Source organism: Ammospiza caudacuta, chromosome 6 (assembly GCF_027887145.1).
Source record: "Ammospiza caudacuta isolate bAmmCau1 chromosome 6, bAmmCau1.pri, whole genome shotgun sequence".
NCBI lineage: Eukaryota > Metazoa > Chordata > Aves > Passeriformes > Passerellidae > Ammospiza > Ammospiza caudacuta.
In genome coordinates this window covers 31,030,699-31,055,368 of record NC_080598.1, presented here as the reverse complement: position 1 = coordinate 31,055,368, position 24,670 = coordinate 31,030,699, and the positions used below count along the sequence as shown (strand labels likewise).

General features: G+C 41.3%; 1 protein-coding gene across 2 annotated transcripts in view; it reads left to right on the top strand.

Moving 5' to 3' along the window:
• Positions 1-24,670, top strand: part of RGS6 (regulator of G protein signaling 6) — a 247,467-nt gene that overhangs the window by 136,473 nt on the left and 86,324 nt on the right. For both annotated transcript variants that reach the window (XM_058806258.1, XM_058806257.1), the window contains exon 3: positions 9,303-9,402. In XM_058806258.1, the coding sequence (XP_058662241.1) occupies positions 9,303-9,402 (100 nt within the window). The remainder of the gene's footprint in view (positions 1-9,302; positions 9,403-24,670) is intronic.

The following is a 24,670-nucleotide window of genomic DNA, read 5'->3' as shown; positions in this document are numbered from 1 at the left end:
CATCTTGTTTTGCCTGCAGTTGATAGTGGTTTGATGAAGCTCAGATTGAATCAAGAAGTCCACAGTGTAAGAGTCTTATGATTCGTATGTTCTCCTTTTCACTGCAAATACCTTTCTGTCTTTTCCTTCAGCTGTGGGGTCTAAATCAAAGTGCAAATTTAGACCATACCATTTAAAGTAGAAAATAGTCACTTTAAATTGGACTGAGTTTTTTGTTTTCTTCCCCTGTATGCAGAATAAGGTCAGGAATGCAGCAGATAATTTTTCCCTTCTTCAACTGCAGAGTTTGCTCCCTGTTAAAGATTTGTTAGTGGCATAGAAAATTTATTTTGCTTTTAAAAAGTGTGACCCAGAGAACAACACAGCCTTCCCTGAGTGTTTGAGGTGATGCAATGCTCATCATTATTCAGATATTTAAAGAAAACAGTAACAATGCCAAAACCCTGATTGAGCATCTACCAACTGCATCTTAACTTCTTGTCTGCTTAATATTTATGGATCTGTATTTCATTTCAATAAATAATATATTTAATTAAATACTTCAGAGCAGTTAGGTAACAGTTGCTGCATTTTGTAGCAAAGGGAGAAAACACTCATGAGGAGCAACTTGTCTTTTCACCTTTACTCAGGGTTGTTTGAAGTAATTTTTGCCAGACCCAGGGATGGCCTTTTGCACCCTGTTGCATTGAAAGGCTCACTGTCACGTGCCAGGGATGCTGGAAGAAGGTGGCTGCATAGTTCTTTCCTCCCCTGCCTTGCATTGAAGCAGTCAGGATGGGAGGTGGGCAACTCTGTGATTCCAGCTCCTGAGTAGGATGATGGGACTTGAGAATATTGTCCAATTCCCAGCTTTGGAAAGTGTGGATGTGAGTTTACCTGGGGTTGTGGATCTGGTTTGAAGTGATCTGGGTGCAGTCCTAACCAGCTCTTCACTTTATCAGGATTTGGGGGGCTGCAAGTTCCTGAGTGGTAACAGATTAGTGACCCACCATTGACTGGCATTCTTCTGTCTGGAAGTGCCCTGTATTTCATGCTCCAGAGGAAAGTGATCTTCCTCTTTGAGGTCTGTGTTTATGAATCTTCGGTTCAGCATCACATCGGGAGAGAGGTGTTGTTTTCTCATGCCAGGTCAGGCACAGATCACAGTGTAATACTAAGAAAGCTTCTTATGTGCTGCTTCTAAAGTGGCTTCAATAAGTGTCCTTGAATCATGTTACAAATTGGATACTCAACCCAATGGTGCTGGAAGATTTAAGATTTCAGAAGCTTTCTCAATTGTTTTACAATGAAAAACCCCCAAGGTTCAACATAGTTTTGTCCTGCATGAGAATGATTGATTAACTGATGGCCAGAACTCAAAGTGAAATTCAGGGTGTGGGAGCTGATCCCCAAAAGAAGACTTGGCAAAATCAAAGATGTTGAAACTAAACTTGCTTCTGGAATTTGTCAGTTCAAGTTGGTTTGTGCAGGGTTATTTAGGATGGCAGCAGAGTCACAGATTTGCTTCTGGGCATTGCTGAGATTTGGTTAATGTGCTTCCCCCCCGTGCCCTGCCTGCAGTGGGTTGGACAAGGGGCCCGTCCGTGTGCGTGGGAGCAGCTGGGAGGGCTCTGCCAGGTCACCTACAGCATCCTGCCCTGCTGCAGGGGCCCCACGAGGGCTGTGCTGGCACGTCTGCTCTGCTCCTCATTCGTCACTGTATGAGCAGTCTGGAGACCTGCACAGTTTTACATTCAGGGCAGTGATGCAACAGAAGAGAAAATCTCTGCTGTTTCCATGGAAGCTTGTGCGTGGGACGCTGGCTGGAGCGAGGCAGCGATGCTGTCAGTCCCTGCAGTCAGTGACTTGAATAAACCACATCAAAGGAAAGCATCTCCTCCTATGCTCCCCCAAACATCTCTTGTTATATGGGGGCTATGGTGCATATGTTTCCAGAAGTGAAGCTCTAGATTTCTTGTTATAACTTCACTTCTTCATATTTCAGCCCATGCTGCTGCTTTCTTTTGATTCAGTCTTCTTTCTGCAGATAGTCATTGCAGAGCACTTCAGGTTTATGCATTCAGATCTTGCTGAGGGTGGTGTGGTCAGATGCAGTTAGTACTAGGTGACTGGTGACCTGTGAGAAATGGTCAGGGAGGTTCTGTTCTGTAGCTGGCAGATAGAAACAGCCCAAATGGTGCCAGCACCAGTGCCTTCCCTTAGCAGCACTGTTTAAAGGACACAGCAACTAACTTCTTCCTTTTTCCCCCCAAAGTGGTGATTCCTTCAATTCAGATGGCACACTGAAAAACAGTGTGTAGATCATTCCATCCTACAAATTTCCTGGCTGAAATAATCTTTGCATTTATGTGTTTTTCTGTGCATAGATTTGCATAGTTCATTAAGTTACACAAAAGCCACATCTATTAAATAAATAATATGTGGCAGAGGTGGTATTTTTTTTAAAATGTGACTTTCTTTACACCTCTGTCACAATTGTATGGCCACTTGGTTTCCACTGGGGTTTTATTTAAAATTCATATTGTCTTTTCATTGGACATTTATGAAACTTTCTTACTATTTTAAAAAGCTTAACATTTCTGCTTATGGAACAAAGCAAATATTTACCAATGTAAATATTTGGTCTATTTTGGAGCTACCCTTAGAAAGTTTCTAATTAGAGCAGTTGTTCTTTCAATGGTGTAAGATCTCTAAAGCTGATTATGTGCATATATGGGGCATCTTTGCCATAAATGTAGGAAGCATGGGGAAAAAATGCAGCGCTGTTCACAAGACATTTCTATTATGATGCATAGTGGAAGAGAGGCCCAAGCATGTGCAAGTGTAATTACAGTAGCACAATCAATAAGCAAGAGTTTTTTATTTTTACACAGCTTTCTAACATGCCAAAATAGCTTCCTCTTTTAAGCAATTATAGCTCATGTAGAAATTGAGCTCATCGGGAGTTGTCTGTCAAAATGTTTTTAATGAAAAATTGAGTTTGCATAACACTGACACATTGATGTCTTTTGCTTCTCACTGTTGACACTGATGGGCTAAAAGCTTGATTTTTGGGGAGGGAGAAAATTGCATTAGTTCAGCTCATTTGGAGAATCTCTGTTTGCTGAATTAATTTGCTATGCTTTTTTTTCCTGCTGAATATTAAACCCTGTTTTCCAACTGTGCATTTAGTGCCTGAGGGGAATAGCTCCAGCTCTCATTTTCCATGACTATGTTTTCTTGTAACACAGCCTAGGCCTGAGCTGGGGGTGCTGTGCAGAGCTGACACTGTAGGCTGTGTTAGGGGAGGCACAGTCTGATCAAAAAACTGCTGCCTGGTACCTTCCAGACTCTGATGCTGCACCTCTGCAGCTGAGTAAATGTCACAGTTTTTCCCTAGGGATTGTTTTGTATAATCCAATTGACATGGTGAAACCTGTCCCTCCATGTGATGACTTGTGAGTAGATGCTCACTTTTGTGAAGCTCTAGCTGGATTAGCAGCAGCATACAATTAATCATGACAAATGCCTTGGTGGTTGTTCTTCACTGGTACCTTCCCATCGACAGTAGAGATATATAAATGCTAAGGCATGTTACTGTTTTCAAGGTGACATTATTAGCTCTGTTTCACCATCCAATAAACATCTGAAGATCACAGTTAACACTTCCTGAAACACACTCAAAATTAAGGGAGATATGTAGTATACTCTGCCTTTATCTGAAATTTAAAAGGCAGGGAGAACTCCATCAGGAACAGCACAAGTTCCACAAGTGGCCTGACTTCAGCTGCCACTGGACATTGCTCAGGTGGGAAGCAGCCAAATGTCCTTGTCAGCTGACACGTCTGTGCTCTGCTGTCATTTGGTTTTCCTGGGACTGTGGAAGGTTGTCAGAGATGGGGAGCATGTCTTTCGTAGTTGTGTGGCATCTGCTATTCGAGGCATCCCAAGCCCTTGGACAGCTTTGAATTAAGTCTCAGCACCCCTGTGTAGTTCAGTATTATCTCTGTTACGCAGGAGAGGAGACTTGGACAGAAGCAGATGACGCTGATTGCTGAAGGCCACACCACAATTCTCCATCAGTGCTGCTCTGCCGCTTTCCAGCGTTGTCTCAGAGGCAAGGTTGTTCTTTCTCCCTTGAGGGTGCCAAAGGGAGCTGTATAGCCCTTATTTTTCAGGTTTTTCTTCTCGTTTTTTGAGCAGAGTGAAATTGTCTGGACCAGTGAAGGAAGTTGGCTTCAGGCATCTTGTCAAATTAACTTTCCTTGTCTGTGCATGCGTGGGCTGTGTGGCAGGAGTCAGCAGGTGCAGAATGCACAGGCACATCAGTAGTGTCAGAGGTACTTTTGGGAGTAAGAGCTGGCACTGTGAGAAACAGGCTCTTTTAAACTTGTATTTCAGTGAAAAGATCAAATGTGCTTGTAATCATTGCCATCATGCTAGCTGCTAGCAGACTGATCCTCTGCCCGTGTAGCATCCAGCTCCCCCAGTACGCATGAGAGCTGTCACTGGCCCGGCCAGAGAGGATCTTTGCAACTGCACAGTGCTCTCTCTGACCCTATGCATTTAATGTTGGCACTGATGAGTGATGCCTGGAGACTTTCCAGCCACAGGTTAGCTGGTGACAGGAGGCCCCAGGGGTAGGGTAGCTGCTGTGAGTAATCAGACAGGCACCTGGTACATACTGAAATATTCAGAAATAGGCAGCAGGAGCTTTCCTGCAGGGTCTGAGGGAATATGTACATCTAACTCAGATGCTAGAATATGAAAAGGGCACTGTTTTCCTCACTAACTCACAAAATAAAATGAAAAATGGGACCATGAGGGCCTCTGACATCATTATGTGTCACTCAGCCACAACTGAGTTGAGCCAGGGGGTTCCATTAGTGGAACTGGTGGTGTCTGGGTGTAGGGCTGCAGGAGGTGGGAACTGGCAGCTTTTCTTCTCCGTGTGTAACCTGACCTTCCCTCAGTGTGTCACCTTCAAGGCCAACCTTGACCAGGGCTCAGCAAGGCTGTGTGTGCTAACTTCCAGCAGAAGGGATGCCTGCTTTACCTTGGTGCTGGGAGAAAGAAAAGCTACGGCAAAGTTGAGAGTTGCTTTCCCTCTTAAAATGGTAATGAGATGTTGGGTGGCACTGACCCAAGGTTGCCAGGCTGTAGCTGTTACAGTTGTTGTATTATGACTTAGTTATTCTAATGCATCAACAAATGTAGTCTTTTTTTCTGTCCTGCCTCAGAAAAAGGACTTCTCATCTTCCAGTGATAGACATCTTGGCTCTGACAGAAATTCAAGGTCTTCTACTTTGTGCCCTCAGCCCCCTTAGGCCAGCAGAAGTGCTGATGGTGGAAAAGAAGGTCTAATGAGTACCAGCAATATATGCATTAAATTCTCATCACATTCTGTGTAACAGGATACGCTGGTAACCTCTTATAAACTACCTGCAGTAGTTTATGTCTCCACTAATGTGGTCCTGAAGCCAGAAGCCCTTTTCAATACATTGAGAGTGGGATAATGAGAAATAAAAACATTCTGCATAAAAGTAGGGTAAAGACTTGTCAGCAACCAGTCAGGAGGAAAAGCAGATCTAGTTTGTTAGGCATACATTACAGTGGGTAGCTAACAGTGACAGCAGATATGTGAATTTCTCTGCCTTTCTTGTGGAGATACTGACCCAGAATCCACTTGGACGGAAGAATAACAATTCCCTTTACAAAATCAGACTAGATTGAAATAGCAGTGACCCCCAGCGTACGGAAAAAACCAAAAAGCATTGCTCATTCTTACCATGACTTTTGTTGCGCAGAAATTAGTTCACTGAAGCTTGCTCGTTTAGGAGACATGAATGAGGAATGCTCTATTATACTTTTTTCTGCCTCCTAGCCTGATGAAATGAGCTGTCCAAGAACTCTCATTCCCTGTCTTCAGCCGGGGAAGCCTAAGGGGCATTTAATGACATGCAGAAGCTGAAGGGAGAGTCATTAGCACTCCAGTGTCTAGGTAACTCTCTTAAAAGCTTTGATGAAAGTGACCTTCACACTTCATGTGCCCTCTGCTTTCCCCCATGCTTGAAGCTCTAATGATCACTTTTTTTCTGCTTTGTCACTGTAGCGCTTATTTTGTGAAATATTTCCGTAGCTCAGCAGGAATTTGGATCTGGGTGGATCTGGCTTGCAGATATTATATCTGCAAGCATTAGGTGGGTGCAAAACAAAGGTTGGTGTAAAGGGTCAGATCTTCTCTTTGTAGAGAACTGAACAAAACCTGGAAACATTGCTAGATACAGATTTTTAATATTTTAATTAATACTTGATTATAAGTATATATTATCCTTTAAGAAAGGATAAAAATATCATCAAATGTTTCTTTGAGTATGCCATGCTGTCCTCTTTGAGCAGGGCAGAAATTTGCTGTAGAGCACAAGAAAAGTGTGTTTGGAATGGGAAGAGTATGTACAGCCAGGGGCTTGTAATCCTGTGGGCTCTTGGGTAGCAGCCTGAAAATTCTGGGCAGGCTGTAGGAGGATGATGTGTGTATTCATGTCTGGATCAAATGAGAGGATGGGACAGAACAGAGCGGTGGCATTTGAGTAGAAAGGGAGGGAGAAAAGAAACATCCAACAATTTAAAATAAAGAGAGCAATAAGTGCCACTAGTGTAGTCAGGCTAGAGGACAAGAGTAAGAAGGAGCCTTTTGGGAAGGAGTTATCTCTAGGGTAGCTTTGTTTATTTTTTTATTTAAAAATGCAGAAGGTATTTGTAACTGAAACTGAAATTAATAGCCCCATTTGAGACACCAATGCCTGCTTGATTGATTGAAATGGGAAATAGTTAAGGTAAAAACAATATATCTTTCTTTTAAGATAATTAAAGTTTTATTTTGTTTGAAATTGAATGTTTCTTGTAGTGTTAATGACATAAATCATGCTGGGGTTCCTTTAGCTTACAGTGAGCAAGAGAGTAAAAAGTTTATTTTCCTGCATGGAGGTAATTATTTTAGCTCATTTTTCATTCTGAACTTTTAATTCAGATAGAAAAAGAGAAAAAACAGTTTTACCAAATGTTATTCTTATGATTCTTGAAGCCCTGAAGTGTTCCTGGAGATGTGGGCTACTCATAGCACATTTCAGAGCAGTTTCCTCCTAATATGCATAGAAAAATCTTTCTCTGATGTCAGCTACAAGTACATACAGATGAAGTATGTGGTTGGTAACACAGAGGGATTTTCATTGTCTTGCAGAAACAGTTGTCTGGCTGACCTTCCTGGATGAACTCTAAGACTCAGAATGGAGTCAGGTTCTTTTCAGTGGTGCCAAGCAATAGGATAAGAGGCAAAAGGAAGAAACAGATGAACAGAAAGTTCCACCTGAACATGAAGAAAAGTGCTTTTAGTGTGTGGGTGACTGAGTACTGGAACAGGTTGTCCAGAGAGGTTGCGGAGTCTCCCCCACTGGAGATATTCAAGATTCTGGATGTGATCCTGTGCCCTGTGCTGTAGGATGACCCTGCTTGAGCAGGGAGGTTGGGCCAGATGAGCCACTGTAGTCCCTCTTGGCCTGACCCATTCTGAGATGTTGTGTCCATGCTTTGCGGGTTACTGAGCTGCCCTGTCACTCATAGGTCTGATCTTGGACTGCTGCAGCCTTGTAGGTCTGGGTTAATAACAAGTGATGCTGTCAGGCTCCTCTCAACAAAATGAAATGCTTTTTGTCCACTCTTTAGCAGAGCAGTTAATCTCTCCAGGTATCCTTAGACTGAAAAAAAAGCCCAATGCTTTGATCAGCAAACAGCTTTGCATACGGCTCTGGCAAAAGGGAGAAGTGGTATTAATTTTCATGGTGATTCATTTGTGGGGAAAGTATCATTATTCTATCACAAATTAACTGTGTAGGTACCCAAAGCTCATGTAATATATTGAAAATGTCAGGATATTTTCATCTTTGTGATTTCATTCCCGCTGAGAATTTGTTCAGGACATGTTAAATTAAAAGTAATATATAAACAAGGTGTGAACAGTTCAGTTAAGTGGTAACCTGAGGTTAAAAACACAGTGATCAAATTCAGCGCCTGAAGTTGGCAGGGAAATTGTCTTACCACCTCGGGAAGGCTTGAAATTAAACTTGTTTTGAAATGTAGGTGTTAAATCTGTGAAAAAAAAATTCACTTGCATAAGTAAATGAAGTGGCTTCCCAGAGATGAAGAGAGCATGTTGAGCTCTGGGCTGTCTTTAGGAGAGAGAGAGACCATGCTCCCACCATGTAACCCCTCTGCTGTGGTTCTGTTTTGTAGCATCTGTAAGGAGGAAATCTTTTGGTAAAATCAGGGCTGTGCTCCCTGTCTGGCTGTTCTCAGCCAGCTGTCAACAACAGAGGGTGGGGCTGTGCTGCTGACTGCTTGAGCTAACAGAGACAACAGCTCTGGGGTTATTTTTGTTGGGCTTCTGAGACCTTATTAACTTGAAAGGAGTTTTTGGAGATACTGAATTTCTGCACTGTGCTTATGTTCAGGTTTTTGTTCTCCCTAGCATTGCCTGCAAGTAAATGCATGGCAAGTAGCCTTAAAAGGAACAAAAATCCCTTCCCATTTCAGGGTTAGCAGGAGGAGGATTAAGCTCCTTCCCCCAGTAATTGGATCCTCTGATTGCCATGGCTTTTGAAGATGATTGTGTATCTTTCTGTATGTGATAAATTATATGTGTGCCTGTGAACTGAAAGGTAGCTTGGCTTTAAAAATCCACTGAGTTTTTCCCTATAATAGTTTTACTTTTGGTTACTTATTTTGTGTGCTGACCATGGGACATTTAGCATTTTAGCCAAAAAAAAAAAAATGAGGCAGGGGAAGTTCTCCTGCAGCTGTTCCATCTTAGACCCTTCTGAAGACATAGAAGGTTGGTGACTGTCTGGGACCCTTTGGAAAAAGAAAGCTCTCCCAAGGTTACAATATTGAAGATTCAAATCAATGTGGGAGCAGAGGGGAAAGTGGACTGGATGAGAACCTCCTTAAACTGGTTGAAGTGCAGTCCAGTTCTTCCATGGAGCAAACACCACCTTTCTATCACTCCTGGTCAGCAAAAAATCACAGTTGCAGTTGGATTGTCAGTATCCAACCATAGTCTTCAAAGCTAGTCTATGTTATCTCATGCTTTCTAATCTCAGGGTTTAAATTTGGGCAAGTAGCAGTGTCTCTACCTCTGTGTTTGTGCAGTAATACACATGGTATATTTGACACCCATTCTACCGGCCGGGCTCCAAAGCACTCATGGTATATAAGTGTTAAAGTCACCATTTTGCATAAACTACAAAGTATTTACTTTCTTTTGGCAGATTGAAGACATTGTTACAAGAATGCAAGATGACAAAACAGGTGGAGTTCCCATCCGCACTGTCAAGAGCTTTCTGTCCAAAATCCCCAGCGTGGTCACTGGTAAGAGCCGCAACTGGTGGAGAAGAGAATGTGAGCTGGTACTTGCTGGCTCTAAACAAACATACTGAAGCCACAAAAAAGAAGAGATGTGAGGGAAAAAAGCTCCCCTCTGCTTGATTTTTCTATATGTTGTTCTGTTACAGGCTGAAGTAAGATTCCTTACACCTGAACAAAGATTCCTTAGTTCTGTTTCAGTAAACAAGCATTTCTATTTCTTTGGGGTGAGTTATTAAAAAATGTTATGTATCAAAGTATCACCAGTCAGAATTATTCCCTGTGACAGGGGTAGGACAATCTTAGCTAAGAGGTCAGGAAAGAAAATTGAAGTTGTTTCCTTGCTCATAGCCAAATACTCTTATTGGGCTTTGATCACAGGTAGAGGAATGTGAAATACCTTTTATGCATGTGTGCTGCTTTGTTAAAGCTCTGTGTCCAAAAGTGTGAATGGTGCAAAATGGGGAGTCAGAGTACAAAACCATCCCTCCATGTATTTCCAGACAGACTATCTTCCAATGCAATGAAGACCTCTGCCATTGATAGATGATGAGTTTATTCAGGGTGATGTAAATTGTATGGAGGATTTGTACTTGGGTTTCTGGTATCTGTTTTCACTGACTCAGTAGTAGTGCTCCTGAAGGTTCCTGGAGAAAATAACCATTTATCAGATTTGAAAACTCACTCCCATAAGCTCAAGTCTGCAATACACAGACTGGATGTCTTAAGATTGACTCAGCTAAAAGAGGTTTCTGATATTCTGGTTAAAATTCATAGCTTTAAAAAGGTAATCAATCTAGTCACCAAGCCACTGCTTGTTACTCAAAAGGAAATAGGAGACCTCACAGGATTTTTAAACCATGGTCAGCAGTTCTCTGGCACGATGGAAACTGCTCCCAGTTCTGGAACAGCAACCGCAATTGCATCGTCTTGAAATGGCTGGTTTTCACAACACAGAGAATTGTGAAAAGATTAAGATAAAATAACAAAAAAAAACCCTCTCTCCAAAGCCCATAGAAATTCTTATATTTCAAGGGGAACAAGCTCGGTATCATTCCCTTCAGGTGATTTGAAGGCAGCTCCCATGGACAGTTTAAGAAGCCTCTGAATTTGAAAGCATGGGAAAATAACAGGCCAGTGGAGAGCCCAAAGTTTTCTCCATTTGTTATTTTTCCTTTCAGATGCATAGACCTGCCTATTTGTAGACCAAAACCAAAAGCAAAGTATGTATGCTATCAGTGATTGACTGTAATAGATAGGTGAAGAGGCAGGAGCACCTACATTTGAATGGAAGCTGAGGGCACTGGGTTTGTTCAGTCTGGGGAAGGAAAAGCAGAAGGGAATGAGAGGCTACAAAGACAGGGTCAGATCCTTTCTCAGGAGTGCATGTTGAAAGTACCAAAGACAATCTGCACAAGTTGCAGGGAAAGAAATCCCAGCTAGATTTACATATAGGAAGAAAGTTGTTTACGGTCAGAGCAGGTGAGCATGGGCCCAGTGTCCCAGAGGAGCTGTGGAACCAGTGTTTTGCAGCTGTTCAGAAACCCCTGGGCCCAGCTGAACTGAGCAGTCTGACCTGACTGTTCATTTGGCCTTGCTTTGTGTGAGGGTTGGACGGGACAACTTTCAGAGAATCCTTCCAACCTGAATTACTCTTACAGTCAGTGGATACTCAGTTTTAGTGCTTGTCTAATTCCACACAATGTAATGAACACAGGAGAAGAACTTGAATTTTCAAAAACTTCGTACTTCCCCTTGGGAAGAGCTCGATTCTAGACCATGGCATTCTCACACACTTTATTTCTACCTGAAAAATGGAACAGCAACGCTGAGACGGGATTTACTTGGCAGGCTCACAGTGACTGTGATTAACAGGGATTTATTTTTGCTTGACACTTCTATTGTAATTGCTTCTCACAGGAGAAATATAAAATCTTAAAGGAAAAGAAATATTACAGGAGTGCCTCGGTGCTCCAAACAGGCAGCTCTGTTTATAGTACAGCGAAGTGGGTGTTTGATTTAAGGTTTGAATACCAGGGAGAGAACTGCTCTTCTGTTTTGCTTTCATCTGTCCTGATGCCTTAGGTGTGAATGAGGTATTGGGTAACACAAGGAGAAAAAGCCTCAGGGAGTTATCAATAATGGTCCTCTCTTGACAACAGAAATCTGGAAAAAAGGATGAAAAAACTTTTTTTGAATGTATGATGAGTTTGTGGAGGTATACTGTGCCAAAGACACATTTCAATCTGCTCTGGAAGTAGATTTTCCTCTCCCCTTCCCAGTCTTTGGCTTGCAGTAGGTCAGTCAAAGGAGAACATTTCACATCATTATCTTCTTGGTTAGGTCTTCACTTTTATAGGCAAGCCACAGAGAATGAAAGTAGGATGGGACCAGTCTGTGTGGCACCTGTGTGCATGTGTCAGACATTGTCCAATGTTCAGTTCAGAGTATGGAATATAGAAAAAAATGCCTGAGGGCAGTTTTTGAGTAGTGCTGTGATCCATGCCCAGAATGGGTTGTCAGCCAATGCACATAATGGCAGCTGCTGCAATAAATGGAGTTGCACGTTTCTCTTCTAGTGAGAAAAGATTTTCTCAGTAAAGCTTTTGTTTCTGTAGATGAATTGTTAATTCTGTTTTCGCAGTTATCAGACTGTTGTAGGAACATCTCATTATTCTAACCAGCAACAAAACTGGCTTTCTGATCTTCTTTTCGATTTTCATATAATTGCATCTTAAAAGTTACCTCATTTTTGGCAGGAGGACGAAACACATATACTTTTTTCTCCCACTGGTTCAGACTTGGTCTTATACAACATTGCCAAAACAAGGAAGGAAGGAAGTGCTGCAACAGCAGAGCTTTCCAGTACAAAAAGCCTCCTTCACACTTCCCAGTTTGCTGCACATTCCCAATCCTGCGTATCAGCGTCTTTGCTACCATAACCCAACGGAGACATGCAGTCTAAAACCTTTGCACTAGTCTGCCTTCCTCCCAAGAGGTTTTGATACAGCTTCATTCTGATCCATACCCCTTCACTTGAAGCTTGGCTGTCCCCACAGCTCCATTTGGAATGATACCTCGTCCCAGCAGCAGTCCCATGGCCGGTCCCTTGCTCCTGCACTGCTCCTGAGCCTCACCAGCGCTCACTTGTCCTCCTGCTCTGCTCCCAGCGCTGCCTCCGGCGCTGTGGGTGGATTGATGAGTTATGTCCTGGCTCTCCTGGCATGGATTGAGTGCTGCCGTGCAAGCTTAGTGCACACAGCCCTGCCAGTGCACTTCACTCCTGTCCTGCTATGTCTGTCTTACATAAGCCCTGGGCCTCTCTCAGCAGAAAGTGACAGTTTCACTGAAATGTGCCAGGTGGCCTGTCGCTACTAGAGACTCATGAACTAAACCAAGTTTAAATTGCTGTGTGTCTCTGTCTGAAGAAGCCAGCATGTGTCTTGGCAAGTGCCCATGGATTTGTCCCAGAACACATCAGAATGTCACTTACTCAAAGAAAATGCATTTGGCTGGAGTGTGGAAATCCCACAGTGTTGTGAAAGAGAGACTTTATTATTGAAAATGTTCCCTGATGATGTAGTTCAAAACAGTCAAGTTCTGCTGGAGAACTTTATACACCCATTGAGAAATTGGCTCCCTTGGGGCCAGTCTGAGGGTGTTTGTTGCCTTTTCCCTTCAGAGGAGGTCAAGCACATCTCTCATCCAGATATAGCAGTCACAGGCCCAAGGGAGAAATAAGTTCTTCGTGTCCAGAGTTTGAAAGGCCCCTGTTCAGGTGAACTGTGCAAAAAAAAAAAAAAAGGTTGTTGTGGCATGGGGAACAGGCTTAGGACTGGCAATGGTGGCAAGAGCCAGCATCCATCACCTAGCAGGGCCTGGAGAGCAGACTGCAAGGCTGAGTGCTTGGCCAGAACATTTGCTTTCTTAATGCTTCTTTTCAGGGATAGAACTTGCCTTGGTATCTTATGGAAACTATGGTTATTGGGACCAGAGCCTCCATGAGCTGCCTACCAATAGATTTGGTTTCCCTAGGCTGTCTGTCCAGCTGCTTGCATCACCTTAACACAGGGCTTTCACTACAGGACTGAGTCTGATACAGATTTCCCTCAGCATTTGGGTAATCTTATTCTAGATATTTTCTGTCTTTCCTCTGTAGTTCTGCTTTGAAAAATAGGACACTTGAAAAGTGGTACTGACTCTGTTTCAGACAGTTAATAGATGTAGATAGTCCCAAATCTAAACCAAGTTCAATCTTCTGCTCAGCAGGAATTAGTCTATTTAGTTAAAACAAGCAAAAAAACGCCACTAACAGAAAAACAAAAAAAAATTCCAAAATTTAAATCAATGTCCAAACTAATACTGGGTGTTTACAGATTTGTGAAGGATATAAAGAACATGCTCATGGGTTAAAAATTGACATATGTTTATATGTACATACTTTATAGTTTTTGATGGTTTTCCACATTTCTAAAGAGCAGATGCTGCACAGTAAATTCAACAGTTTAGCAATTGCTTGGTGGAAACTGACTTGCCAAATACAAGTTGGTTGGGCATAGAAATCCATTTATTTCTCATAAAAAATCAATTGTTCTGAGCAAGTTGCATTTAAACTAATTCAAGTGAAGACTAGGCTTCTTCATAACAACTTACATTTCCTTCTTTTATGCATCTCTTGAAATTTCTCCCAGTAGAAATGTAATCCCTCCATCCCTCAATAAGAAGTCTAGTATTTCAAAGCTGCCCTGAATCACACAGCATTAGACATGGCAGCAATTACATGAGTAGTACATGTCTTGCTATTACTTTTTTTCCTGTAGCTTTCTCTTAAGCTCTCTACTTGCATGCCAGGAGACAAATTAACCCAGTTAAGGAGTCAGACTCTTATGCTGTGTTCATCCTCAGCTCCCTCCTCCCTTCCTTTTTCTCCTTAACTGCATCCTGCTTCCTACCTTTCAAATGGTGAGAAGGATGAAGGAAGAGAAGATGAAAATCAGCTTCCTGAAGTGTAGCAATTTTGTGCCTGTTGTAAAGATGCAAAGCAATACCTTGTGTAGCAAAAGCTTAAAGGATTTGATTTCCAAGGACAAGGGGGATAGCACATTAATCAAATAGGATGTGGTCATCAAAGAAATAAGAGAAAGCAATCAGAATTAACATTTGAAACAATGGATATGCAATATATCTCTCTGTGCATCTGCACATGTGTACACCTAAATGCATGTAAATAGTGTGCAAGTTTTGTTAAGAATAAGCCCAAGAGTGGTTAAGTGTTGTATGCTAGAAATAACCAAGGACAGGTTTCTGCATTTGTAGGTGCTGTGCAGAGTGAGGACTGCTGGTGTTTGTGTATCAGTTCCCTCTGCTGCAGCCAAGCTGCTGTTCAGTTCACATCATGCAGCTGCTCACCTTCCTCACAAGTGCTGTGTGTGTGTTGTGCTTTCCCAGCTCAGGGGGAGTGCATGTGGTGCATTTTGTGTCCTGCTCGTTCTATAGCAGCAGTCCTTCTGTGCTGTGTGGCATAAACCCAGCCCAAATATTGGGGTATGTGTGACTTGATAGCTACTCTGGGCTTGGAGGAGAAGGATGGTTTTCATAGCTGGCTGTTTTGTGTGTGTCATTCATAATTCTTCATCCTCTTCAGGACTGCTCATCTCCAAAAAAGCATGCTTGTACATCACATGAAGCTTATATAGCCCATAAAAAGTGTGCATGCACTGTAGAATAAATCAGAAATGAATAAATAAAATTAACCATCTATTGAAGTGAAGGGAGATGACCCATCTTTGTTGATCAGCATCAAACTCCAATTTATTGATCTCACTCACACACTTTTATAGTGGTGTTAATTAAGCTTATACATATTGCAAAATCCGAGCTCATCATAGGTCACAGATTACACACCAACCCCTCCTTTTGTTTTCAATAGCTGTGGTTTGTTATTGAAACCAAGATTTGTGTTCTCACCCTGATATTAAAGTTCTCAAGGCCTCCATGTTTGTCAACTTTTGCTTTCCCAAAACTTATCCAAGGACAAGATATTTACTTGTTATTAAAAACAACCTGAGAACTTCTGCTGTTTACATAAACATGCCTGAGAACTTTTGTTGTTCACAGAAACAGGCTGTGAGAATTTGCTCCTCACAGCTGCCTTTTACTTTTCCATCAGCTGTACATGATTATGGCATGTCTGAACAAAACTCTATAAACCATTTCTGAGCAAAATTCTCCAACAACCATCACTTAAAATTACCAAAATTGGACACTCTTCATAGCTGTGTTGTTTCATATGACAGCACTTGAAAGTAGTTGCACCTGAGATGAAAAATATTGGAGGAAGTGCACATCACAGCAGGACGTGCATTAAAATTTGGCTTAGGCCACTGAAACACTTAGAAAACCCATCCTGAGGCTTTAGTATTATTTCAGTCAATAAAAAGGTTTCTTAAGTGCTAAAGTTCAGTATATGATGAGAAATTTAACTTCCATATATTAGAATTGTGAACGTCCTTCCTGGTCCTGCTTGTCCTTGCTGTATTTGAACCTCTGCACCTGTCAAGTGAAGCTATGATAAATCAGAGACTTGAATAATTATGCTGCATGGATATTCCTGTGGCCAAGGAAACAACAATGAAAAATTACCCAAGTCACCAAATGATCCAGCTTTATCTTTCTGCTTTTTCTGGATATCAGAGATTATGTCAGAAAGAAAAGTAAACCCAAGACAACCTTCCAGTCATGTAGGCAAAAATTAGACCACAAAATTACAATTTTTCTTATTTACGAACATGATTATAAAAATCGCTGGACTGGAAAGCAACAAATGAGGGCTATGAGCCTGGAACAAAGCAAATCTATTAAAAATTGCCTAGTATTTTTTCTCTACCAGAATTTGCTTTTTGCTGAAGGACTTTTCAGTCTTTCAGTTGAGACTAAAAGCTGGAGTAGAGACAGATTGCATGACAAACTACCTGTTGAATTCCACTGTTTAGATTAATTGGTAATTCAGCTACAATAACAAAAAATATTAGATATTAAGAAGGGTCTTGTTGCTGACTGTAGTTTTATTCTGAAACACAGCATTTAGCTGATGGAATATTGTGGCTAATGAATAAAGCATTAAAAAGAAAAGTCAACAATATTTCAATGCCTGTAGTAATACATAGGGATGAATGATTAATGTTTTTCTGCATTCATCTCATCTTCAAAAGCACAGCTGTATTACAGAAGGTTGTTTCTAGATCTGAATGACACAGCAAAAGAGCAGAGATTAATTATAAGAACTGTATGGCTTTGTTTTTTGGATGGGAGTGCTTAACAGGCTGCACTCAAGCTGCAGTACTTTGCTTCTCCTGTCTTCATAGCAATCTGGGAGTTGTGTGGTGAAGGATCTACCAACACGGTTTTGTTTTTTCACACCTCTTGCTTTGGTTCTGCCCTTCCTCCAGAATTCCTGTGGGCTGCAAAGCATCAGATTCACAGCAGAGCAGCTTTGCTCCTGCTGTGCCTGAGAAGCCACATCACCCCTGAGGAGGATGTGGGGCTCTGACCCTTTGATAAGCCAGTTTTACTTTGAGGTAGTGTAAAAGCAACAATATGTGACAGCACAATGATAATCAATAGCAATGAGAAGGCACAAATATTTGAGTAGATTGAAAACCATTACTTTGAATCTGTTGCTTTAATTCAATGTCATTCCAACCATTAGAAAAAGAACCAACTCATATTATTGGGTAAATACATCTGCCTCTTTATTCCATGCACAGATTCTCTTCATTGTTATCTAGAATTCTTTGGTTTTTTTAAGTCAATGTAAGTTTTAGAGTAATATTTATTGGGTAGATTCTAACTTGCATTTTAATTAAATTTTTTTTTGCAAAAACCCCAAGAGTTTCTTCTAGGATTTAAATTCCCTGACTTTAATCAGTGTGTTGTTTTAAAGAAATGCAGAAGTTAGCTTCAATAACTGTAAATCCAGGCTCATAAATAACTTCTACATGTTAGGTTTGATAGGTGAATGTTGTATGTTTGATATATCTCAGTTACAACATTGAAGTTACTATTAATGTAACTCTTGGGGGTGAGGTGAAAAGGAAGGGTTGGCTTTGCTTTTTTGCTTTAAATAGTACAACAAATTACATAGATCACCAGTTTTTTTTTACTACCATAAATAGCCAGAAATCACTGCTGCCAAAAGCTGCGCTGGGCAGTGAGAATACATCTCCACAAGAGGCTGTAGGCAAAGGAGGTTGGCATGGTTCTAGATTGGACAAACTAGGCCTGCTTGTGTGAATACCCTGAATGGTTGATGAATACCTTGTTTTATTCTACCTGTTCCAGCAGAAATACACAGCTCTTTGGTCTTTTATGTATTTGCACCTGAAAGTGCCATAGATTTGGCTTTAGAACCTTCTATAAGAGCAAAGAGGAAAACAAAAAGCTTTCAGGCTTTCCATGCATATCCATTGCTATAAATATATACATTTGCATGTTTTCTTTGGCTTTTTTTCCCTGCGTGGATAAATCTCTCAAAACTGCATGCTGGCTTCCCATGGATTTGTTTTGAATATGGTGTGAACTGATGAGCTTGGATATTTTTGATGTATGATTCACTACCACATGCAGAGAAGAAAATTGTATTTTGGTCCTGCAGAGCAATAAAACTAAGCAATTAGGTCTTCATTCGGTTAATTCCTGTATGGTTGCTGGGTGCTTTCCCACAAGAGAGTCTCAGGATTCAGCTCTTGCAAGGTCACTTGCACTGTAAGAAATTTCTCCATGTAGATAACTACAATATGACCAGGACTGCAGACTAACTCTTACCTAGGAATTGAGAAGTTGGTAATGTAACATGCTAAATATACTCATAGGCAAAAAAATAACATAGACTGATGAGAACAGTAACTGGTGTTTCTAGCAGTGGAAGGTTTTACATCCAATTATTGTAGGGTGTTGTGTGGTATTGCATAGAAATTCTGTTATTTTTGCAACTATTTTATTGTGGATAGGATCGTCTCTCTCAATGGTCTTATTGTTAGTTTGTTTGTTTGTAAACTCGATTGCTTGCTGGCTGATACCAAAATGGTTGTCAAAATCACTGAGTGAATAATTTTTGATGAGTTTTCCTTTCATGATGTTTTAATTTTGCCCTAACTATTCAGTAAGTTTCATTCCTATTTCCTGAATAGGTTAGACTCGTGGGAAAAAACACTTTTTAATGAATGAGATCTGCCAAATGTCCAGTGTTTTGTTGAATGCTGTCTATGTTTTTTCTCCTATGAGAGAGACAGTAACAGGTGTGCTTTCTAAGGAAGCAGTAGTAGCCATAGAAAATAAAAGTTACTATGTTCTGATAAAATTTTGATTACAAGGCTATCATTACTGAAGCTAATGAATTGGACTGTGGCATATTCATCAAAGCTTATTTCTTTTATCAAGTACAAAACTCCCAGAATCTGAAGACAAAATCTTTTAAAATATTATTTATAATTTTGCACTGCAGCATCTCATGTTCATTGTTTACGCCATTGCTACATGTGCAGTACATTAGAATTTGGTTTTGTGTTTGTTTGGTTTTTTAAGTAGGAAGAGTTGAATTTAGAGCTCCCAAGAGCATCAGGTCTTTGACACTCCAGCCTCTTGTTCCTCAGTCTGTCCTTACATCCAGGGTTGCCCCATCCTAGATGCAGAATCCAGCACTTGTCTTTGTTAAAACTTCATCCATTTGGTGACTGCCCAGCCCTGTGATTTGTCCTGGTCTCTCTGCAGGACCTCTCTGTCTTCAAGGGAGTCAACAGGCTCCTCCCAGTGTAATATCATCAGCAAACTTACTCAGTATGCCTTCAAGTCCTGCATCCAAGTAATTTTTGAAGATGACAAGAATTGGCCATAAAATGGAGCCCTGGGGAACCCCACTAATGACCAGTCACCAGTCTGATATCTCCCCATCCACTATCACCCTTTACGACTGACCCGTGATCCTGTTGCTCACCCACCACTTGATGTGTTTATCCTGCAGGGTGTGGACCTTTTGTCCAGAAGGATCCTATGAGAGGCAGCATCAAAAGCTTTACTGAAATCCATAAAAATTACATTGACTGGCTTCCTTTAATCAACTAGGTGGGTTACCTTGTTATGAAAGGAACTTATTGCTGTTGACAAGCAACAGATCAAGAAAGGCATCTTTCCTAGTCGTCACCCTTAGTACCTGTATCATGAAGTTACCATCCAGGTGTTCTGGGGATCTTTTGGATCTGTTTGTGCCAGCTGTGGGGTATTCCTGTAGTACCTTAGCGTGTTTGGGCACCATCTCTGTCAATGACTTCCTGCTCATTTGCTCCCTGCTCAGCCCATTAGGCTGAGGTGCCTGAGGCAGGTGTTACTGTAGCCAGGCATCATAGAGGGAGAGCATCCCCCTCACAGCTCAGGAATCCCCACGGCTGGGTGCTGGCTGAAAGCAGGTTGGCTGGGAATAGACCTGAAGCCTTGAGCTCCCTCCTCTCTGTGCTGGGGGAAGCCTTGATGCCTTCCTGAGGCTCTTAGCATCATTATTCTGTAGTACTGCTCTACCTTCCTCATTCCTGGCAAATTTGTAAGGGTTGTGACATTATAGTTAGGGAAGAGGGGGGAGAGATCAGAGCAGTATCTAATGCAATCAGGGGAATAAAGATCAAGAGCGTACCTCTTGCAGCCTCTCTACTGTAGTCAGCCTGCTTCTGGAGCTCTGTGCAAGTTAGATTTGAGCATAACTTCTAATTAGGTATCTGGGTCATGTTTGACATGCTCTTGGTTTGGCATTGACGTTTCTGTGCTCCTACTTAGCTCTAAATTTGCCAGCTGTTTTCCTTAAATAATTCCACTTTCCACTAAAGGATTGTGTATCTTATGTAATTACACCCACAGTAGTGTGAGGCCAGTCACAGGGACACAAAGGTAGAAATAGCTCAGCATTTTACACCAGCCTTGGCATTCCTTAATGGAATCATTAAAATTTGGATTCCCATCTCTGCTGTGACAAGCTTTGTTAGCTCTGCTGAGCTCTCATTCATAACATCTAGACTTTGTCAGTTTAGGTGCAGCTCTGGAAACAGCTGTCCTCTGTTGCGCTGAGTCCTCTAGGCCTTGCCTGTCAATCCAGAAATGTCAATCCAGATCAAATTCCTTTTCATGACTTCTCTTCAGCAGTCAAAGGATTTGATACCAGTCTGGATAGATTCAGGGAGTAGTTACATGAATTTTATTCAAATAGTCTCAGACCATGAAGCATTTTCTGAAACAGGGATTCACATTATGTGAGCTAAACTAGTCACAGCACTTTAGGTGCAGATTGTGAGGGTGCTGGAAAAGTCATGCTGGGGTGTAGAGTACCAGACCAGGAAAAAACTTTGCATGTGCAGTGACATGCTAGAGATTTGTCAGTCTGAGGTGACTGTTAAAGCAGGGTTCATTCCATTAGAGCCCATGCTGTTGAAAGAAACTTGAAAAAAAAAAGATGTTTCATTTTGTCAATCTCTCTTCTCTTTTCTGGGATTCATGGGCTATTCTATTCCTAGAAAAGGCAATGCCCATTTTAGGGACAGTTTATTTGAGAATTGCATCTGCAAATTGCAGTAGATGCCTTACTATCCCATTTTTAAAAATAATTCTCTTTTAAAATGAAGAAATCCTGATGCTGCTCCTCCTAATTCACTCTTTAGTTCCTGTCTGTTCTTTTTGTGTGTGGTACCTTCCAACATTGGCCTTGCTCACTATGGTTTCTTCAAGCCCATCTCCGAATGGAGTGTACAAGAACGATGGAGAGGGACTTGCATGGCTCAAACTAAAACAGAGTAGGTTTAAATTAGATGTTAGGAAAAAAATTCTTTACTGTAAGGGTGGCAAGGTACTGGAACAGTTTTCTCAGAGAAGCTGTGGATGCCCCGTCCCTGGAGGCGTTCAAGTATAGGTTGGATGAGGCTCTGAGCAGCCTGGTCTGGTGAAGAGTATCCATGCCTATGGTAGGGGGGTTGGAATGATGATTTTTAAGGTCCCTTCCCAACCCAAGCCATTTTAGATGATAACAGTCCACATTTCTCAGGGATTAAAGCCAACATGCTCTAATGTGTGGCAAGACAGCACACAAGAATGGGAACTTGGGGGGTGTGTGGGGGGAGATTGGAACGCTGTCACACCTTGATTGTGATGGACATCTGTGATTGCATATTTTCATTTTTGGGTAAGAGTGATTGTTTATGGAGACCTGTAGGTTTGCCCTGCAGAACAGGGGGGTGTCCTTTGCAGATGGCACTCAGAGATGTAGATTAATATGCTGCCACAGGGAGAGGTAAAACCCGCAGATGCTTTGTGTCATGTCTGCATGGGTCCATGGAGCCACCTTGCTGGCTTTGCTAAATTAAAGGAAGGTAGCATCTGCTCTTCAGCTGTGTCACTTGGCAGTACCTGATCAGCTTGACTGAGTCTGTGAGCCTGTTCCTGCCTGTGTCACTCACAGTTCATCCTGTCTTGTCCTGGTGCGTAGCAAACTTTATTTCTGGAGAAGTATTGTGGAATTCTGCTGTCCTAATGAAAAGCTATACAGACTCAAACAGAAATATGAATGGCAGCTGAATTTTGTTTTGTTATATAAACTTCCCCTTTTTTTTAATTCTTGAACTTTGTACGTTAAGCTTTTGGTGATGAAAATGGTAATTTCATGGTATGTTTTGGGAGCACAGGATAATTTACAACCTCCTCTCAGTAAATAATCAGAGATACCAGGTAGAGCTGTAGTAGTGATGCTAATGTGCAATACCATATTTTGAGTGAGAACTTGCTGAAGGACCTTTGGTATCCAGAGGGGTAGCACTGTATCTGTTTAGGGAATTTGCTGCAAGTGCTCTGTTCTGACATGGGTTTCTACAGAAGAGTTGTGAGCAAGACTCTGAAGGACCCCTGGTGGTGTTGGGATACAGGTTTTCAAAGGGTAGCTTCTAACAAAGCCAGGCACAATGGGTATCCATACGTGCAGCTGCACTTGGAACCCTCGTGGTGAAGACGGTGTCTTTGCAAGCTTCCTGTAGGTGCTGGGAGGGACAGAAGACAGGGCATGTCCTTTTCAGGTGTGTCCCTTTTCTCCTGCTTCTGCCTTTTTTCCTCATACCCTGCAGCTGCTGAAGGGAGCAGTCTCACCTGCTGAGATGTGAGTGTACAGAGGATTTCTCTGAAGTGATGCTCTTGGCTAACATGGGGCAAGTTGGCAGATGGAAGCTGCAAAAGGCAGGCTCTAATTGGTAAAGTAAGAATGCCCACTTTGTGTCAAACAAATGGCCACCAGCAACCCTCTGGCCATGGATCCTGTAGTGGATATCTGGGGTAGTATATAAAGAAAAAGGCAATGTTTAGCAATATTGTGGAGGTATGTTGCTCGGTCTCCAGCTGTCTGGAGTGAGAGGGACATGGTGGGGGTCATAGTCAGATGTTTTGCCATTCTGCACTCAATTGATTGTGTTTACATTTTTCAGATATATGGAACAAATGGTTTTACCTCACACTAGAGAAAAAAAAAAGCCTTTTAGGAAGTAGTTTGGAATATTATTAAATATTTTCAGTGTTTTACATTGACATATATAAAATCCTGCAAATGCACACATAATGTACTTTTTAGCTTGTGTGTGACAGACACAAAGCTGCACTGTCATAGACATGGATTTTGGTGTTTGACTGGAAAAAATTTCAGGTTAACAGGCAGATATGTAAAAAAGTTCTTCTCTCCTTTCCTGACTAATACAGACTAAGAGTTGGGCTAAACTAACATTGTAGATCCCTTTGAAATGAAATATTCTGTTGTATTCTAGTCAAGGAACCATCACAGTTAGTTAGCTGAAGAGACTGGCTGAGTACATACTTTTGTAGTGCTAGGGCTATGGAGAACCAACTGCTCTGTGCAGAAAGATCCTGCACTGATTGCCTTCAGCACCCAGGACATCTCACCCTTACTATCTCAGCATGCTTGAAGGTTTCATCTTTCTCTGCAGTTCAGGGAAATTAGTCAACCTTCCTTATCCCATCACATCCCACCTGAACATGCTCAACCTGTTAGTACCCTTGTTTCCCACTTGACATCACTCCTGTTTTCTTATCTCTGAGCTGTGCTTAAGTCACATGGGTGGCTTTAGCCTTTTATGCTTGTTTAGGATCATGATGAATGGGGGCATTTTGAGACAAAACTTGATATGTTTGGCTTTTGTTTTTGTTTTTTTTTTTTTAATTTTGGATTTGTAGATATTGCTAGATATTGCTAGATATAGCTATTTCTATATACATATATATTGGAATATAAAAAAAAATCCACCAAGTGTGTGGTTTACAGTTAATCAAACACATGCCCTGCAGAATGTTTTGTCCCTTTAATCTTGCATTACCATATACTTTCATGAAAGAAATTACCCATTTACCCTTAAGGGATAGTTTTGACGTGTGTCATTTGTAATTTTAAAAGAAATCTCTGCAGTACTGGAAGACTGATATGAATTATATAGGTCTTTATTTTACTGTGTATGAACTACAATGTTCCCACATTGTGGATGGTTTTTTTGGGTTTTTTAAAGTGTAAAATTTTACACGAGAAAGCAAAACTAAAGAAAAAAATGTGCCCAGATTTTCCTATAAATCCTAAATTGTTTTACAAAATTTTGACTGCTGAATTATAAGGCAAAAAATAACAATCTGATGAATTATAGAATTTATTCTGGGCGTATAGGCCAGCTCAAGAAAGATATGAATGCTTGAAACCAAGCTCAGGCTCCTCTAATATCTGTGTGGCTAGGTGAAACACTTGAAGTGCCCTTGAAATAAGCCTGGCATTAAAAAATGGATCTAACATTATGCCAATACATCTTGTCAAAAGCTGGTTAGATGTAGACTCCTGAGAGCTTTTCAGTTTTGAAAATAGAACAAAAGGCTCTAAAATAATTTCTGAAACTTGTGTCCGGTATATTTTTTAAAAATTCAGAAAGGTTGTCTGTATGACAACTTTTTGTTGTGCTGGTTGTTTGTCTGGGGTTGATGTCCTTTGTAGTCAGGGGATGTAACAAATCTGTCTGGGGTAGTTCTCAAAACCACAAATAAATATTAGCCTGCCTTGGCCCAGTTTTAATCTGAGGTACTGTCCATGTGTTTTTGGATTCAGGGAGGCAAAGGGTGCAAACAACTAGAGAGAAGAAAAGGAGAAACAGGGAAGGAAGTGCATTTGTTTTACTTTCAGAATTGCTACTTTAGAATACCCAATTACAGACAG